At 50.4% G+C, this 20,212-nt stretch overlaps 1 protein-coding gene across 3 annotated transcripts in view; it reads right to left on the bottom strand.

The window, feature by feature from the left end:
- The window catches only part of SPTBN4 (spectrin beta, non-erythrocytic 4), a 54,299-nt gene that overhangs the window by 13,167 nt on the left and 20,920 nt on the right, over window positions 1–20,212 (bottom strand). For all 3 annotated transcript variants that reach the window (XM_036746130.1, XM_036746132.1, XM_036746131.1), the window contains 7 exons: window positions 18,299–19,043; window positions 16,835–17,037; window positions 14,756–14,846; window positions 11,358–11,504; window positions 9,670–9,933; window positions 2,101–2,325; window positions 1,452–1,541 (listed from right to left, as the gene is read on the bottom strand). In XM_036746130.1, the coding sequence (XP_036602025.1) occupies window positions 1,452–1,541; window positions 2,101–2,325; window positions 9,670–9,933; window positions 11,358–11,504; window positions 14,756–14,846; window positions 16,835–17,037; window positions 18,299–19,043 (1,765 nt within the window). The remainder of the gene's footprint in view (window positions 1–1,451; window positions 1,542–2,100; window positions 2,326–9,669; window positions 9,934–11,357; window positions 11,505–14,755; window positions 14,847–16,834; window positions 17,038–18,298; window positions 19,044–20,212) is intronic.

Raw genomic sequence — 20,212 nt, 5'->3', positions numbered from 1 at the left:
TACAGATGAAGAGACCGGGAAAGGGAATATAGCACGAGAGGATTAAAAACAGAAGCGATCTGGGCAGCTAGGTGGTGCAGTGGATGGAGCACCAGCCTGGAGTCAGGAGGACCTGAGTGCAAATCCAGCCTCAGTCACTTAATTAGCTGTGTGACCCTGGGCAGGTCACTTAACTCTGATTGCTTCTTCCCAAAGAGACCTTAAAGATTATTATCAGGTCCAACTCTCTCTTTTACAGAGGGTGAAACAGGCCCAGAAAGGGGAACAGATTTTGCCCAAGGTCACACAGCAAGTAAGAGATACACTCTGTACTCAAACCCATGCCTTCTCACTTTAAATTCAGCCTACTACAAAGGTCACCTCCTCCGGGAAACCCTCCCCTTTGGATGCCATGCATCACTCAGTTTTGTACCTCTCCAAAGCTCTTATGTCAAGAGACTCCCTATCTCTGAGCCTCAGTTTTCTCATCTGTAAAATGGAGAGGGTGGAGTGAAGTTCCTGCAATGATGACCAATGTACATTGCAGTCACAAAATGCAGAATAAATGCAAGGAGTTATTGTTATTATTGCTGTTGCTGTTAAGAGCACATTTCTGCAGCAGGGTGGACTACAGTAAAATGCCAGGACAGGTCAGGCTTGGGGTGGGTGGGCAGAGGTGTGGGAGCCTCCCAGCACCCCCCCAAATCCCTCTGCGCTAATGCAGGGGGGCCCTGCCTGGAGCAAGGGGAAGGAGAACCCCCCCAGGGCATCCTAGCACCAGGACTGTGGAGTAGGACCCCCAGGTCTGAAGCACTTCCAGAGCAGAGGAGTAGATTTGAACTGGCAGTCATCTGATCCGACTTTCCATTTTACAGGGAGGCACAAAGAATTCCCAAGGTCAAAGCTGGGATTGTAACAGAACTTCTGTTACAAGTCCAAGTCCAGGACAACAGACTTTCCCCTAAGCCCTGATGCCTCCTCTTTTTTCCAGAAGGGGAAACCAAGGCACCAAGAGGATAAACAAATTGCCCAGGGTCAAAGCTGGGGTTGTAACACTTCTTCTGACCCCAAATCCAGGACAGTAGTCCATGATGTCTCCTCTACTTTATAAAAGGGGAAGTTGAAGAATGTATAGAGGCTGCACCGAGAGTTAGGAGCACAGTTGTGTACTTGTCCTGTCAAGTCTCCCCTAACCTGTCCTATCCTCACAGAGGCATCAAACACACAGCATTATGACATCCCTGAGTGCAAATACACATATTTGGGAAATATTTAACAAATTAAGTAAAAATAAAATAGAACATAGATGATGTCAATATATGGTTTTCTAAGTCAGTGTTAAGGATCCTTATGTACAGATGGCTTCCATATCTATTTGAGTCGACGCCACACCTGCCTTCCTCCACCACTCGTCACCCCACCCAGAAGTTCCCTTCGTCTTCCCTCCCCCTCTTCCAAGACCCCTTTCCCACCTGATTTTTCTTAATCAGCTGCTGCACAGATTGCAGGCTGTTCCCCTTATCCGTCTGAGTCGCCAAAGGCAATCGTTCCTGGACCCATGCCTGGTATAGGAGGAGAGAAGCAGGGTAAGGAAGGTAGGAGGTAGCCCATCTGCCCCCAACCTCCACCCTCAACAGATCTCCAAAGGGCCTCACAGGGTCAGCTAGTCCACCCAAGACCTTCACTAATGGGTGATGATCTGACTTCTGCTTGAAGACTTGCAGGGAGAGAGAGCCCACTACCTCCTAAGGCAGCAGGACCTCTAACCACTAGGAAGTTCTTCCTTCCATCAGGCTCGAATCTGTCTCTCTGCCCCAGGCTTCCAGTTCTATCCCCTGGTGCCAAGGAGAACAAGCCTGATGCTTGTTCCATGTGATCTAGCCCTTCAGGTATCTGATGACAGCTACCATGTCAGTGTTCTTTCTTGCCCACAACTGAACACGATACTCTGGATGTGGTCTGATTGTGATGCCATGTCTCTTAATGCAGCATAAAACAGCACTGCCAGGCTCCTCTTTGGCTGCTAGGTTCCACTGCTGACTTACACTGAGCTTGGAGTCTCTGACAATGCCACCACTTCCCTGCCTGGGGACCACCCCTCCCCGACCTCAGGCCACTTACAATCTCATCCTCCAGGTCATGGGCTACTTGATGCAGCTCCTTGGAGGCCAGCAGGAGGCGCCGCCGTTCCTTCAAGGGTTCGATGAGGCGCACGATGCGTGTGCCCACCGCTGTCTGCCGCTCCCCCACCAGCTCCTTGCTTGCGGGTTCCAGAGGTAGGGCTGCAGTCTGGGCTTGAAGCTCCCCCACTTCCCGGCACCACTCCTCTACCTGGGACTCCATGGTCTGTGGCCAGATGCAGGGGAGAGAGGAGAGATCCATCATTGGATCCTAGATTCAGCGCATGGAGGGACCTGACAGACCATCAAGTCTGACCCTTTCCTTTTTAGGTGAGGCTTGAGGGCGGGTCCTATGCCAACCGAGGCCCATGCTCTTTCTACTGGTCCAAGCTGCCTCCTTCAGGACATACCCCTTTGGCCCCAGGATCCAACCAGGCAGATTCCAGGTTAGTCTATCATCTACCTGGAGGACAGGCAGAGGTCATAAAGGATGGGCTAGAGATTAGCCAGTATAACACCAGAAAAATTGAGTAAATTGTCCAAAGCCACCCAAGAAGTAAATATCAGGGCTGGGATTCAAACCCAGGCCACCAAACAAAGCCTGATTTTTGTTTACACCAGGGCTATTAATCGCTTCTGCCACTCCCTCTGACTTTCTACTCTTCTGAGAGTTGGATCCCTCAGGAGTTTCACACTTTCTCACTTCAGTGCCTTCGGTCTCTACATTCTGCATTCCGGGAACACCTTCCCCTTTGATCTCCTGAAACCTTGAGAACCCAAGCTAAATACCACCTCCTCCAGGAAGCCACATGGGGCAGTGTGGTGTAGTGGAGAGAGGGCTGGACTTGTAGTCAGGCAGACCTGGATTTGAATCCTGCCAAGTGTGTGACTTTGGGAAAGCTCCTTCGCCTCTCTGGGCCTCAGTTCCTATCTCTGTAAAATGGCCATGATCTACTTGACAGCAAGGGTTGCTTTTTGTCTTTGTATCCCCTGTGTTTGGCACAGTGCCAGGCCCACAGTAGATGCTTAGTGAATGCTAGGTGACCAGATGAACGAAGAGGTTGGATTCAATGACCTCTGAGTCTATCATCCTAGCTATTAATAGGCATAGCTCTCATTTCTAGAATCCTTTAAGGGTTACCAAGCTGGTAAGAAGGAGGGGAAGGACAGGGTTGGTCCAGATCTGTGACTTCATCAATGCTTGGAGTGTCTGGGTATGGAAACTCCCACACCCCTGTAGGAGGGCAATCCCTCTGTAACCTACTGCCTCGGAGAACCATCTGGTACACTAAGAGGTTAAGTCGTTTACCCAGGGTCTCACAGCCAAGACCTGTCAGAGGCAGGACTTGAACCTGGGTTTTGTGACCCCAAGGCCTCTCTCCCATCCACTATTATCTATATCCACTATTCCATGTGGCAATTTTCTTTTATAGATGAGGGAACAGGCTCATGAAATCTAGGAAGCATCCTTGCTGGGACTAAGCCTCCGCCCACTGGTTCTGATGCCAGTATACTTTTCCCTGCTCCTCACTGACATTTTAGAGGAGGAAACAGAAGTTCAGAGAGGAGAATGACTGCCCAAGGTGATTTTCTGTTATTTTTATTTAGTCTGGCTCTTCATGACCCAATCTGGGGTTTTCTTGGCTAAAATACTGGAGTAGTTTGCTATTTTATGCTCCAGATCATCTGACAGATGAGGAAACTGAGGCAAACAGGGTTAAATGACTTGCCCAAGGTCACACAGCTAGTAAGTGTCTGAGGCCAGATTTGAACTCACAAAGATGAGTCTTCCCAACTCCAGGCCCCTTGCTCTGTGCACTATGGCGCCACCTAGCTGCCCTGCCTAAGGTCATTTAATGGCAGGGTCAAGGTTAATCTCCCCCAGCTGCCAGTCCATTAATCCCTGAAATTATTTCATATTTTCTATAAAGGTATTCAGTATCTACATATAAGTGTGTCCATCTTGCCCCCCACTCCCACCATCAGAATGGAAGCTCCTTGAGGGCAGGGGATGTTTTATTTCTGTCTCTGTATCTCCAGTACCTAGCACATAGTAGGTCCTGAAAGAATGTGTATCGATTTGGTGATTCTAGTCTAGTGCTTTTCCTTTATCTCACCCCCACTGCTGGGTGGCAAGCGGGGGGGGGGGGGGGGGGGGGGGAGGGGAACCAACTGCCACACCAGGTCCCCTTTCTTCTCCCTCACCCCTTGCAATCCCATGGCTGGCACTTTTTTATCTTCCTCGGACAGAGAGGCTGTGGACTAAGGGCCAGGGAAGAGGAGAGACAGAAGGAAGGTGTGTTAAGCAAGGCCTGAGCAGCAGGAGCCAAGAGGAAACGTCAGCTACTTGGAAAGGTGGGAATGGAAAGAACAGAGAGAGAAAGAGAGGGAGGCAGTCGATGAAGCCAAGCTGAGGATGTGGGGGTGGGGGATGGGAGAGGAGAGAGGATATATACAGAGCTAAATTATTGGCAACTGAGACCCCTGATGGGGGGTGGGGGTGGAAGGATTCAGACCAGGAAAGAATTCCTCCCAGCTGCAGATTCTCCAAGGCATTTTCCATTGTCTCTGCCCTTCGTCTCTCCCTGCCCCCCACCACTTCCCACTAGCCTCCTCCAAAGCAGGAAAACAGGCCACCTCCCCCGCAGCAGCAGCAGTAGCAGCAGCCAGACCAGCTGGCTGGGTCCTGTAGGGGAGGCAGAAGACCTGGATTCTGGGCCTGCCTCCACCATATGGCTTCCTCACTCCCTACTACCTCCAGGAAGGGGCCATTGGTGGTGATGGGGGGCAGGGCCAGCCAAGACCCCTGGGGGCTGAGTTATGCCATTTCTGGTCCTCTTAAGCTGTTGGTGGTACCCTGTGCCTCAATGTTCTGGGGTCTTAGGTGCTGGCACCAGAGAGGGGAAAAGAGCAGGTCGACAAAAAAAAGCAGGTGCCCTGACCAGGGGAGGGCCAGAGAGAAGTAATGGCAGGCAGCCAGTGGCATGGCAGACAGAGCCCTGGGCCTAGAGTCAGGAAAACCTGAGATCAAATCTGAGCTCGGCCACTTACTAGCTGTGTGACCTTGAGTAAGTCACTGAACTTCTGTTTGCCTCAGTTTCCTGATCTGCAAAATGGGGATAGCATCCACCTCCCAGGATTATTGTGAGGATCGAACAAGATTAATAGCACTGAGCACAGTGTCTGGCACACAGTAGGTGCTATATAAATGTTTATTCCCTTCCCTTCTCCATTATTCCAAATAGCTCATTCTTCTTCACACTGCTTATTTTACTGAGTAGGTGTCTGTCGAATGAATGAATGACAGAGAGTGGACCAAAAGACATAAAGGCAGAGATAAAGCATATGTCAAGAGAGAAGCAGATAAGCATCAAAAGACAGTCCTGTCACATTTTACAGATGAGGAAACTGAGGCCCAGGCAGGTTCAGTGACAGGCTCATAACATAGCTGGAAGGGGTCTCAGAGGCCATCTAGTCCTAGGTACCTCATTTTTTAGACAGATGGTGTCACAGAGACAAAGACATACTGGCAAAGCAGCAGAGACATCAACATCCACAATGGTACACAGAAAGAGGGACAGAGAGAGAAAGGCTGCATTGGAAACACAGAGAGACCCATACAGAGAGAGATGGAGACACCATCCCAGAGAGACAAAAGATGCAGAGTCACACAGCGAACCCAGAGGCAACAGAAACTGGCTGAGTTCCATACAGTGTTGCATAGAGACAGGGAAAGAGTAAGATGGACACAAAAAGACACACACAGCTGGACACAATGACATCTCAAGCTGAGACTGGGATAGTGAATGAGGCTGAGGGGCAATAGGAACATGGGAGAGCTAAGGGAGGGAAGATGGTACAAGCAGACAGGCCAGCAAGCACCTGGACCTCAGGGAACGAGAGTGGTTGTATGACATGCTTCTCCCACCCTGAGGTCCCCTCAGCTGGCTGGGTTCACCCAAGGACTAAACCTGGTGACTCAGCTTTCTGGAAGGGTCCTCAGAAATAGCCTCACCCAGAGCTGGCCCAGAGCCGAAGCTGGGGGGCCAAGCCAGGGGTACCTTGCTGGGGGTAGCTGAGGTGGGGCGCTGGCTCTCAGATTCGCAGAGTTGCCAGTCAGTGCTGCTGGGGGTGGCAGACCGGCAGGCTCCAGGCTTACTCAGAGACTACAGTCTCTTTGTGGTGACCTGGGGCCTATCTGGAGACAAGAAGGGGTGCCTAGAAGGCACCACCCGTCTGTTCCAAAGTTCTCTTGACAGCTAAAGAAATATTCTTTGGTACCCTGGAGCCCAGGATCCCTGGTTCCCAACAGCCATATAATTAGAGAGGAAGCAGGGAAGAGGCTCTCTCTCCTCTGGGCTCCCTAGGCTGATTGGGAGACTGTACTCTGTTCTTGAAGAGGAGGCACACAGGGCAGGGGTGGGGCCAGAGTAGGTATGGAAAAGACTTGTACATAGACTGAAAGAGGCCACATACATTTTAGTCTTGGGGAGAAAGAATCAGCCCCTTTCCCCCTGACAAGATGGAACATGTAGTTCTGAGGTGCTCAGTCTCTCTTCTCCTAAACATCCAGACACTTTACTCTCACTCATCCCGGGAATCTGCCTCCAAAACCACCTTCTCTCAGAAGCCTGAACCGACCACCTTCACGGCCCATATCCTCTCCCATTCCACCTCTTAATTCCTCCAGCCCTTGACTTCTGTCTCATGCAGAAAGCAGTTAACACACTCCTCATGTTATCTGCTCATATTTTTTCCTCCCTTAGACTAAGAGCTTCTTGAGGGCAGGAATTTCACCTTATCCATCTGTCTCCCCCTTGCAACTCTGAATAAAAAAGAGGGCTGAAACAGACACTGAAATAAATACATACTGATGAATTTCCCAGATTGTGGAGGGATATAATGTTACCGTCTGTAATCTGGAAAACCCATGACCCCTACTGGAAACCTAGACCGAGGCCGACCAACAAGAAAAAAGCAGACATAATATCATACAGAGAGGCAGACAGGCAAGAAAAGGACACAGTATCATAGAGAGACAGACAAGGAGGCCAAGAAAGAAGAAAGAAGAAAAGATGGACAGAGTGTCAGAAGGACAGAGGCAGAAAGGGAGGTACTTCTACACAATTAACCTCCCACTGATACCAAGTATTCTCTCTCTCCTCTGGGATGTTGTGACACTCCTATCTCTTGGTTCTTCTTCCTGTGTGACTATCTTTCTTAGTCTCTTGCGATGGATTGTTAACCAGATAGTGCCCCCAACTGTGGGTGTCTCCCACAGCTCTTTCTTGGACCCTCTTTTCTTCTCTCTCCTCTTACCAGCTCCCATGGGTTTAATCATCATCCCCCTGAAGATTTCTCCCACATCTATATATCTAGCCCTAGACTCCTGAGCTCCAACATGGCATCACCAACTAACTGTCTATTGGATGTTTCGACCTGGATAGTTTTCAGGCATATCAAAGTCAATTTGTCCAAAACTGAGCTCTGTGTCTTTTCCCTTAAATCCTTCCCTCTTCTGAAATTTCCTGACACTGTAGAAGTGGACACGGCCACCATCTCCGACGTCACCCAGGTTCACAACCTTGGCATCCTTTTCACTCTTCCTTATCTCTCACCCCATACATCCGATCTGCTGCCAACATTTTAGCAGCATCTCACATCTGTTACCAAATCCACCCACACAAGCAACACCTTAATTTAGGTTCTCATCCCTTCTGGCCTCAACAATTACACTAGCCCCTTAAATTATCCTCTAAGCTTCAAGTAACTGTATGACCCCAAACAATTCTCACTAAATCTCAGCCTCAGTTTCTGCATCTGTAAAATAGGCATAACAATAGGACCAACCTCATAAGGCTATTATGAAGATCAAATGAGATGATACATACAAAGCGCTTTGCTAACTTTAAAGCCACCCCCTACACAACTGCCAAAGACATTATCCCAGAGAACAGATCTGACCACATTAGGCCCCTTCTCAATAAATTCCAATGGTTCCTTATTGCCTTTAGAATAAAATAAAATGCCTGCGTGAATTTAAAACTCTTTAAAATCTCAGTCATCCTACTTTTCTGGCCTTATTACACACTTTCTTTCATTCATGTACTCTATGTTTTAGGTTTAGTTTTTTTTTACATACTCTATGGTTGAATCAAAGTGGCTTTCTTGGTGTTCCTCACATAAAGCAATCCATTGCCCATCACTGGGATTTTGTACAGGCTGTCTCTCATTCCTGGAATACCCCCACCCCGTTATCTGTGCTTCTCAGAATCCTTCCTTTTCTTGGAGACTCAGATCATGGAACCTTTTCTGATCTCACCAACTGCTCCTGACCTTATATCTATTTTGTATATATCTATAGATTGACCTGTTCTCTCCTCCCAATAGAACATAATAAGCTCCTTAATAGCTTCACTTTTGTCTTCATGTCCTTTCTGCTTTGCACAGAGTCTGGCCTGGAACAGGTGCTTAATAAATGCTTGTTGACTGACTGAGATACAGGCAGATATGAAGAAAAGGACACCATGGAGACAAAGACAGAGCTATGGAGAGACAGATACAGTATCAGAAAGCCACAACTCACTGAAAGTCATTATCTCTGTTTTAGCCTTAGCCTTTTGATGAAGGGGGCAAGGCATCATTCAGCCATTCTCTGTCTCTGTCTCTGTAGCATACGATGTATGCGTCCCTGTCTCCCTCTTTCTCTGTCCCTGCCCAACAACACATGAGTGAGAATTTCATTCTCTTTCTCTCTTCTTCTATGGACATCGGTTTCCCATAAATTCAGCTTTGATAACTCTCTTCTCTTCTCTCTCTCACACACGCATATATTAGTGTATATACATATACATATATGCACACTCATCTGCACATTTTTGACATTGCTGACCATCTTCTCTCTGTCCCTCCCTCTCTCCCTCTCTGTCTTCTCTCTCTCTCTGTCTCTGTCTCTCTCTCTGTCTCCCTGTCTCTCTCTCTGTCTCTCTCTCTCTTTCTCCTATCTGGGATTTTGCGATATTCCTCTCTCTTGGTTCTACCAACTGTCTGGCTAATCCTTTTCAGTCTCAACTGATTCATAATCGATACCATGCACCTAACTATGGGTGTCCCCCAAGGATTTGGGGCCTCTTCTCTCTCTATACTCTTACTTGGTGAACTCATTGGATCCCATGGCTTTAACAATCATCTTCTCTATTCAGATGACTCCTAGATCAGTCTATCTTATATGTGTATATGTGTGTGTGTGTGTGTGTGTGCGCACTTTGATTTTATATCTCCTATATTTCCCAGTGTACCCTTTCCTTCTCTTCTAACCAGAGAGTCATCTCTTAAATAAAGAAGGAAATATGTTCAAGAAGAAAAAAGACTCAGCAAAACTAAACCACATATCAGAAAAATTTGATATCGTATTAAGTGTTTCACATCCATAGTTCCCCACTTCTTCAAAGAAATGGGAGCTGTTCCCATCATTTACCAAGAAATCCCCCCCAAATGAGAAATATTACCTTCCCCCACCCCTGGTCATCCCTCCCAATCCCCAGAGCTCAGCCTGCCTGGCCCAGCCTACCTGCAGCTTCTTCAGCTGGCTGGTGACAGTGGCTAGGTCTCCCCCAGGGTCCACCCCCTGAAGCTGGCTCTCCATGTGCATGAGCCGCTTGTCCAGTTCAGCGAAGCTCTGGACCAGTTGGTCTGCCTGGCTGGCCTCAAACAGCTGCCGAGCCTTGGCCTGGGTAGTGCTCTCCAGCTCGGCCCAGCACTGCCGAATCTCCCCCAGTTTCTTCTGGACAGAGCTCGCCAGTTCAGGCTTTTCCTGCATCAGCTGCTGGCCCTCCTGCCACAGGAGACAGGTAGGAGTGAGTGAGAGACACCCAAGAAGAGATAGAGATATATACACACACAGAGGAAAAGGCAGGAGGTGGGGGTGGGGAGGACAGAAATCAAGGCCAGAGTCAGGCACGTGCACACACACAACGAAAACAACAACAACAGTGAAAAAGATAGACACCCAGAAGTGGAGAAAAGATAGATACATAATGAAAGGGGGATACATGCAATAAGAGATATACACATACCCAGACATTGGGGTGGGGGGAGGGATAGTCACACACTCAGAGAGGCACACAGGAAATGAAAGATACAGTGACACATGCACAATGGGAGACACACAGGGAAGAAGAACATGGAAGACACATGGGCAAAGACAGAGCAGAAGAGATAGAGGAGAGAGAGACACAGAAAAAGGATCAGAAACACACAGGCAAAGAAGCAGAGACATGTGGAGAAGAGACACGGGGAAAAAGACAGACATACAGGGAGAGATTCATACATAAAGACAATCTCATGGTAGAGTCATACAACCAGGGAGATAAACAAGGAAAGAGAGTAAATAACATGGGGAAAGAAAAAGACACATGGGTAGAGAGACAATAAATGGGCTATCATCAAGATTGGTCAAATGATCGAATTCAGGAAGGCCACAGAGCTGGTCTGTGGTTTTCTAACTCCACTAGATAGTTGCTCAGTTTGGAGCTGAACTGATGAGAGTAGGATCTGAGGCCTGAATCCAAGGATTCTGCCTGGATCCTGCCAGGGATGAAGCCAAATTCTGAAGGAAGCCCCAGAACTCAGTATGTTTTCTGGAAGCATCCTGAACCCCTGGATCTGGGGAAGGGCTTAACCAGGAGCTGAGGAGGGAGAGTAACTGGAGCCATTCAGCACCCTCCTTTCTATCCTACATCACTAGGGCAAGAGAAGTGGGGTGTTGCAGGCTGGAGAGAGTTCAGCAGATCCCAGGCCTTCCCATCCTTGAGCCCCACACCTGGGAGACATGTGTCACCCTCCCTCATGCCCAGGGCTGTCCAGGGAGAGAGGAAAGGAGAGGAGCTGAGCCTTGCTCTACTAAGCCTGTTCCCCCAGGGCCCTCTGCTGGTGGATTTCATCCAAAGCTCAGGCTGGGAAGGATTGATCAGATTTAGAGCTGAGAGGGAGCTTAAAGATCATCTATCATTTTACAAATGAACCAACTGAGGCCCAGAAAGAGACAGTAGCTTTTCCAAGGTCACCCAGCTAACAGGAAGCAGATGCACGATTCAAACCCAGGGCCTCTGACTCCACCATTCAAGGCTGCCCTTCAGATTTCAATAACAACTCCTCCCATTTCTCTCACAAAGCATCCTCTATGCCCAGGAGCTCCATGAAGGAAAAGACCTGACAGCAGATGGTCTGTGAGTATGGGAATGCCCTTCCCCCACTCACCTTCTCAATCTTCTCCAGCCATTCCTTATTCTGGGCCAGCTCGGCCATGAAGGCCTGGTGCCGGAGCCATCGCTTCCGCAGTTTGTGACCTTCCTCCCGAGTACTGTCCCGAGCCATCAGCATCTTTTCATGAATCCAGCCATCCAGCTGCACACAGGCAGGGTGGGGGATGGGGAGCCCTTGGTGAGAGGTAGCCAAACCTAGCCCCCCCCCCACTCCTTATCCATCTGTCCAAAAGCCTCTGGCTTTCCCCACTCCCAGTTCCCCAAACCAGGCCCCAAACTGAGGCCTTTGAGCACTCAGATCCCAGGGGCCCCCATGAATCTTGCTCTGCCCCCTCCCCTCTGACTCAAGGGAACAAGTTGTAGGATTTGCAAGGCTGCTTTCTAGAACAGATTTGAGGAGGTGCTCTGGGCCTATCTCCTCCTTCCCAGATAGTAGTAGAGGTGCCTCCATTCTCCCTAACCCTGAAGGGAGGCAGCTAGCAGAAAAGTGCCCTTCCAGGAACAAACCAACTCCAGCCCCCCTCCCCCCCATCCCTGCCTGCATACACATTCCCTCATATCCTGGAACCAAGGCCATCCCTCCAACGAGAAAACACCTGGAGTCTCTAGGCAAATTTGGGACCCGAGTTAGCTGCTTTCTCCCATGCCCAAGAATCAAAGCCAGTTACAAGTCCCTCCTTCCAAAAAAAGCTCTCAGATCCAGATCTCCTACCTAGGCAAAATCAGTTATACCCCCCCCCACAAAAGCCCTAGAGCAAAAAGAGATCTAGGTCTCTACCTGAGCCCCCCACCCCACTGAAATAAATAAGTGAGATCCAGGTTCCTTCCTAGACAAAGCAGCCATAAGCTCTCTCCAACCATAGATACCTCACAAAAAATAGGGGCAGTTACAGCCCATCCCTTCCAAGGCAAAATCGGTTGCAGGCCCCACCCAAAGCTAAATCCAATTCCAGGACCCCCAAGCAAATGTCTCCTCAATCACTGCCAGACTAAGGTTGCCACTCCAGGCAAAGCCAGTCATCAACCTTCCCCCCAACTATGGCCAAATTTAGGTCAGTCCTCCTCCAATCTCCCCACCCCCCCACCCTCACCACTACCACCAAGGGAAAACTAGTCATAATGCTTCTCCACTTAAAAAAAAATCAAGAAATGATTCGGTCCCTGTTACCCCCCACCCCCACCCCAGTCAATCACAACCCCTAACCACAGCTACATCCATCAGACAAAGACAGTCAAACACCCCCTTCCCCCCCCAAAAGGCAACCACAACACAGTAACAAATCCAGTTCATCACTCTCGGGGAAAATAAGTCACAGCTCCCCATCCCTCCCCCCAAACACCACTATAACCACCACTGCCAAGGCCAGGCCCAGAGCTTTCCCTATTATGGGCCAGTTATGAACGCTATACGAACCAAAGACAGTTTACAGCCCCTTCCCTCCCCCCATAAACCCCACAACACCTACTCAAGAATATATTAGAGGACCCTGCATTTCCCCACCCCTGGGACTGCTTCAGAACCACGGATAGTTCCCAGGGGCCAATCAGATGGCCAGCTGACCCCTCCCCCCGGGGGGCCAATTGAGTAAGAAGCTACCCCCTCCCCAGGGGCCTATCCCAGCAAGAGCTGCCCTCCCCCTCCTCCAGGGACCAGTGCAGTCACGAGTCCTGTCGTGTCGCCCCCCCCCCCGGTTCAGCACCAAGGACAGCATCCTCTCCTATGGGGGGGGGGATACCCCCCTTCCCGCCCTCTTGGGGCGCACGCGCTCTCTCCTCCCCCACCCCCACCTTCCTTCACGGGGGCGCGCTCCAGCCCCCTCCTCTACGCGCCCCCAGCCCAGAGGCGGCGCGCAGTACCTGCGGCGGGCGGCGCTCCCTGGGCCACTGCAGCAATGGGCACAGAAAACTACGGCGCGCGCGCGCGCGCACCCGCACCCGCGCCGCCCCTCCCCTCCCCACCCCCCAACCGCGGTCCCGCAAGTGCGCCGGCTAGTCTCCCCCTCCCCCCGCCTTCATGTCTCTAAGGGTGCGCGCACAGGGGAGACCCAGCGGAGGAGGGTGGAAGGAGCCCTCGAGGCGACAGTGAGGGGAAAGTGGGGAGAGGTAGCGGGGGTAAGAAGGGTTTAGGACGCGGAAAGAGGCTGAGAATTCTCAAGATTGGGAATAAATGGAGAAGAGGGATCAGGAGGGGAGGCTGAGGATGGAGGGACCAAGACAGGGAGGAGAGCAAGCAGAGACGGGGAAGAGGGAAGCATTAGATAATTAACTGAGAGGCTAGAATGAGGGTCACCACAGGAAGAGCTGACATTTAGGTTTCGCCTGGAGGTTTGCAAAGCGTTTGATATGCGTCATCTAATGAGCCTCACGACAGCCCTGGGAGTTATGATTACCCCCATTTTACGGATGACGAAACAGGCTCACAGAGGTCAAGAGACTTACCCAAGGTTACAGAGCTAAGAAAAAGTTGGGGTTAGGGAGGGGTGGGAGGTGGGGACAAGGAGCGGGAGGATGAATCAGCCATTTAGGGTTGGAAAAGACCTTCAAGTTCATCTCGTCCAACACTCTCCTTTTACTGAAGACTAAAGAGGTTAAGTGATTTGCCCAAGGTCATGCAGGTAAAAGGCGATGGGGGTAGAACCCAAGTTCTCCGACTTCAAACCTAGCTCTCTTCCTACCGAGGAGGCTGAGGACGAGGAGGGGGGTAAGGAATCTAGTTCACCCTCCAGCTCCCGCTTCCCAGGGATTCTGGGAGTGGGTTGGGGGGGGCGGGGATACATCTCCCCGCGCTCGCGCCCCCGCCCCCATGAGGTCACAGCTCTGGTTTCCTTGTGCACCCCAACTCCCACCCCTGAGCTGCGGGAAGCATGCTCTAGCTCACCGGCCAGCTCTCCTCCCTCCCCGCCAGGTTCACGTGCCTCCGCAGCCACACGCGAAGGCCGGGTCTACGTTGCTAGGAAACAAGGTTGCCAAGGCATCCTCTAGCCCCGCCTCACAGCAGTCATCGAAGAAGCATGGGATGATGGCGCCGTCTGGTGGCTCTAGTCAATTCTCTATCCTGCCCCCTCTCTCCGCTTCCTGCCCCCAGCCCCCCTCCCCAGCCCCAGGAAATATGGAGAGAGAAATGGGGAGGGGGGGGGCGAGCCTGGGATTCCAACAGAGACCCAGAAGACCCGATTCCCATACCCCCTCCGGCTCTTTTCAGGCTACTCCAAGGAGAGAATTCCTTGAATCTAACCTCGATTTTTCCTGCTGCAGTCTGGGATTTTTTTCCCCCTGGTTCCTCTCATCCCAACCTCGACCTCTCCCTTTTCTAACAGCTGAGGATCTGAGTGGGCTCTCAGGAAAGGAGCCATCCAGGGCTCTCACCCAGTGTGTCCCTTCCTCCCCCCTTACCTCCTGACAGTCTCTTAGGAAATGCTGCAGCTCCAGCTGGTCACAGAGACACTGCATCCACTGCTGGGCCCGAAGCTGAGTTTCTTGGCTCCTGGGGGGCGGGGGAGGGGTGCTCGGTGCCCCAGGGACCAAGGGGACCGTCAGGGGATTGGGCAGGGATTGGCAAGCAGAGGAAGGGGACAGGAAAGGGGAGCTGGATGACAAAGCACTGTGGACTGCCATCGGAGATGAAAGAAATGGAAGAGACAGAGACAGGGACAAAAGGGGTAGAGACAGTGAAACAAGAGAAAGTGCAAAGACCAGGGAATGAGCCAGACAAAGAAGACAGAAAAGGGGAAGGAGCAGAGAAAGAGAGAAGATAGGAACAAGCCAGGGAGTTGGAAGTGATGAGGAGTTAAGACAAAGTAATGAAAGAGAAAGTGACAAAGAATAAGGAATAGAGAGAAGTGGGGGTAGGGTGTTTGGGGGGGGAGAGAGACAGAAACAGAGAGACACAGAAAGAGAGACAGAGAAGGGGAAGAGACAGAAACAGAGAAACATAGAAAGAGAGAGACAGGGGGAAGAGACAGAGAGAAGAGAGAGAGAGAGAAGAGGGGGACTAGCAGAAATTAAGAGACAGAGGATAGAGCCCAATATAGGAGAAATGTAAGAGACCAAGAGACAATTGATATGGAAGAGGCAGAGAGTAATGGGGTGAAATAGAAATAAGACAAAGAAGGAGATGGAAAATAAAGACAAAAATGGCAGGAAACCAAATGGTCAGATAGAGGTGGGCAGAGAAAGGGATAGAGAGAGATAAGAGCAAGCAGGGGAGAACAGAAAGACCAGAAGCAGAGAATGAAGGAGACTGAAAAAACAGTTGAAGAGGCAGAATGAGTCTTAGGGAGGTAAGCAAAAGAAGAAAAGCAGGAAAGACAGAAAAGAAGGAAAGTGGAGAGGCAGACTGACTAGAGACAGAAGATTGAGGGAGAGACAGAGACAAGAAGCAAGAGAGACAGAGACAGAGAGAGGGTAAGGGGGAGAGAGCCCTACTGGTAGATAGGAAAAGGCGGTCATGGATGGAGGGATGCAGAGGGAGAGGGCAGGAGGCTGAGGCTGGGGTCAAAACCAGGAATTCTGGACACTCCAGACAGGAGGGGATGAGAGCCCATAGGATCGATAGAGACCATGAAGGGCCAAGGCTGCCCCTCCTCCCTCCTCTGGGTCCAACTGGTACAGACTCAGAGTGGGCCCTCAGGCCAGGACAGGGAGAGCTAAAGCCCAGATCAGCCCCAGTGGGGGCGTGGCTGGGAATCCCAGGCACATCATCTCACAGGTGAAGAACCCCTCACTTGCTTTCTCTCCCATGGACAGAGATGGAAACACAGAGAAGGGAAAACAGAGAGACATATAAGACATCAGAGGGAGGGAAAGAGAGAGAAACATTTAGTATGAGACAGAAAAGAACCCCCAGAGAGAGGGGGAGACAGAAAAAAGAAGAGTTTGAGCAAGAAGGAAAGAGAAAAAGTCACTGAGAAAAGATGAGAAATGGACAAAAGAGAAACAAGGGAAGAGACAGGAAAGGTGACACAGACTAAGAAAGAGAGATGGGGGGAAAGACAGAGAGAGAAAGGAGGGCACTTCAGAAGGAGAGGAAGACACAGAAGAGAGTGAGTAAGAGAGAAATGTGACATCAGAGACAAAAAAAGAGACATGAGAGAGACAGGATGAAAGAGATATTGGGGTGGAGGAGAGATGGGGGGAGAAAAAGATTTACAGACAGAAGCAGTGACATGGGAGGAGAGGAGGAAGGGAGAGAGAGACAGAGAAAGAGACAGAAGAAGAAGAGGGGAGAAGGGGAGAGAGACCAAGAGGCAGAAACTAAAAGATGGCACAGAGATGCACAAGGACCACGAGACATGGCAGAGAGACAGAGCTGGGGCCTGTCCAGATAGGGCCAGAGAGGCAGAGCCTGGTGTCACCCTAACATTCCTCCTGGGCAACCTCTAGGGTGTCAGGGTCCCAGTGGGGTCTCCCTCCCCAGCCCAAGGGGGCATGTTCAGGGGGTGCAGGGCTCAGGGAGGTGCCAGGAGCCCCTACTTTTGCAGCAGTTGGGCCCCGTGCTCCTGCGCCTCCTCAGCATAGACATTTCCCTGCCTTTGCAGGATTTCTCCCGCCTGCACAGCCACATGGATCTTCTGCAGGTTCAGTTCCAGGGTGGTCAGAAAGTCCCGGTGACGCTTGATGGCCTCCACCACTGTCTCCACTGTCCCAGGTAGCTCCAGGCCTGACAGCACTGTCTCCTGGTGGAACAGGAGAAAGAAGGAAGAGAAGGAAAGAAAGAAGGAAAGGAGGAGGGAGGGAAGAAAGGAGGAAAGGAAAAAGGGGAAAAGAAAGATAGGAAGGAAGAAAGGAAAGAAGGAATGCAGGAGGGAAGGAGGGAGGGAAGGAAAAAAGAAGAAAACAAAAAGGAAGAAATAAAATAAGGCAGGAAGGAAGGAAAAAGAAGGAATATAGAAAGGAGTAAAGGAAAAAAGTAAGGATGGATGGGTGGAAAGAAGGAAGGTGGGAAGGGAAGAAGGAAGGAAAAAAGGAAGGAAATAATGCAGGAAGGAAAGAAGGTAATAAGGTAGGAAGGAAGGAAAAAAGGAAGGAAGAAAGATTCAGTAAGCGCATATGCTATGTGCCTAGTAGGAAGGAAGGTAGGCAGGTAGGTGGCTTGTTAGAGCCCTGAGCCTGGAGTCAGGAAAACCTGAGTTCAAATCCAGCTGTGTGACCCTCATCAAGTCACTTAACCTCTGTTTGCCTTAATCCACCAGAGAAGAAAATGGAAAACCACTGCAGTATATTTGCCAAGAAAACCCTATGGCCAGTATTGGCATGCTGTGGTCCATGGAGTCACAAAGAGTTGGATAGAACTGAACAACATAACACTTGCCAAGCATTGTGCTAAATGCTTTACAAATATTATCTAGTTTGATCCTCAACTCTTGGGGGATGATGGTGCTATTGCTATCCCCATAATTACAGCTGAGTGCACTGAGGCTGAAGTTAGTGACTTACTTGCCCAGGGTCACACAGCTAGGGTCAGCTGGATTTGAACTCAAGTCTAAGCCTCAAGGGAGGAAGCGAAGGGTTAACCAAGAAGGGGGACAGGCCCAAAATCCTCCTTTCTGTCCAGCTCCCAGTACTTTCCAGTGAGCCCACCCTCATTCTCTATACCAGGGGCTTCATTAATACTTAAAACTTCCCCCTGAAACAAATATAAAGTCTATTTTCCCCTAATAACCCCAAAACTAGCGCACTGAATGATCCACACTCTATGAGTCCAATAGTCCATTAACTGAATACTCCTTAGTCCCTCAACATGCACACTGCCTGTCCCAGGTAATGCATAGGCTACCCTTTCCCTCCAAGGGAATTCACAAGAACTCTCCCCTTGCTAAATCCACATTATCCTCCCCAGGTAATCCACAATCTTGCCAGATTATCCAGACAAAGCTCAGTTTCAGGGAGCGCTTGCCCTGCCCCAGCCCATCCACACTCATGCAGGCTTGCCCTGACCTGGTTGTGGAGTACAGCATGGGCCTGGCGCACATCTCGGAGGAAGAGCTGGTAGACGTGGGCTTGGGCCAGCGCTTCCCTGCGAGCTTCCCACAGACTCAGCAGCTTCTGCCAGCCCAGTTCCAAGTGGGGCAGCCAGTCTTCCAGGGCCAGCTCAGGCCCCAGCTCAGCCCCATCAGCCGCCAGAGCATCTCCAGCTGCCTGAATGCGCCCGAAATCCTCCTCCCGCCGGTCCATCTCTTCCTTGAGGGCAGCATGCTGGCTCAGCAAGCTATCTGCCTCCTCCAAGCAGCCTGGCAGCTGTCCTCCACCACTCGCTGACTCCTGGGCATGCACCAGCCAGTCAAGGAAGGCATCAAGGTCATGCAGGAATCCCTGGAGCCGGCTGGCAGTGGCCAGCGCCTCGCCACAGTTCTGAGCTGCATGGCCCAGGGCTGCCCACTCAATGTCCAGCTCTTCTAGCTCTGGCTGCAGCCGAGGGGCCTGGGCTGGGTAACGGGCAACAAGAGCCTCACCCTCCTCTCTCAGAGCCTGCAGCCTGGGCTCCAGTGCAAGGAGAGCTGCTTCGAGGGAGCTGAGGAGGCGCTGGAGGGCCCCACCAGCTCGTGGTGCACTCTCTACCGCCATCCGCCGCTCTCGGACCTGGCTCTTCACCTCTGCACACTCCAGCAGGTGATTCTGGACAGAGAGAACCAAGTTCACCTCCTCCTTCCGCTGTTCCACGAGCTCTACAATGCTGTTCCACCTAAGTAACCGAATCATAAAACAATAAAGCTATTAGGGAGTGCAGAACCCAGAAATGTCCAAGCTGGAAGGGAGCTTAGAACAAGGAATGTCAAGGGCTGTGAAGGGGCTTAGAGCACAGAATGTCAGATGGAAGGGAGATTAGAAGATAGAATGTCAACAGCTGAAAGGAAGCTTAGAAGACAAAATAGCAGGAACTCAAAGGATGCTTAGAACAAAGAACGTCAGGGTCTAGAATGGAGCCAACTTAGAACTCACTGGGGCTTGAAACAAGTTTGGAATGGACTGTCAGAGCTGCAGAACATTAGAGATGGAAGAGTGCTTAGAACAAGGAATGTCAAGGGCTGAGAGAGAGCTTTGCATACAGAATGTCAGAGCTGAAAGGGAGCTTAGACCATAGCATATCAGGAGTCAACAGGAACTTGGAACTCAGAACATTATAGCTGAAAGAGAACTCAATCAGAAAATGTCAGAGCTGGAAGGGAGTTTAGAACAAAGAATGCCATGTACTTGATGGGAGCTTGGAACAAATAATGTGCTAGATGGGAGCTTAGAACATAGAATGTCGGGGCTTGAGGGAAGTTTAGAGAATAGACTATCGGCTGAAAGGGAACTTAAAGCACAGACTGTCAGAACCAGAAAGGAACTTAGAACATGGAATTAAGCACTGGAAAGGAGCTTAGAACATAGAACAGCAGACAAGAAAGGGGGCTTAGAACATCATATGTGAGAACTAGAAGGGAATTTGGAACAAAGAATGTCAGAGATGAGAAGAGAGCTTAACACAGAGAATACTGGGAACTAGATAGGAAATTAGAACAAAAGACCACAGACCTAACGGGAGCTGAGAACATAGAATGACAGGGCAGGAAGGGTGCTTAGAACACAGAATATCAGAGCTGAAGTGGAGCTTAAAATAAGGAACATTATGACCTAGATGAAAGCTTAAAATACCGAAGACAGATCTGGAACACACAGTTTAGAACACTGTGTTTCAGAACAGGAAGAGAACCTAGAATACAGAACTTTGGAGCAGGAATTGAACTTTGAACACAACGTCAGAGCTGGGAGGGAGCTCAGAACACAAAATACCAGAGCTAGAGAGTAGTTTGATTCGTCCTACCCTACAGGTCTTAACTCTCCTGCTCAAAAACCCACAGCGGCTCCCTC

This window comes from Trichosurus vulpecula, chromosome 2, assembly GCF_011100635.1.
Source record: "Trichosurus vulpecula isolate mTriVul1 chromosome 2, mTriVul1.pri, whole genome shotgun sequence".
NCBI lineage: Eukaryota > Metazoa > Chordata > Mammalia > Diprotodontia > Phalangeridae > Trichosurus > Trichosurus vulpecula.
This window is presented reverse-complemented; position numbering and strand designations above follow the sequence as displayed.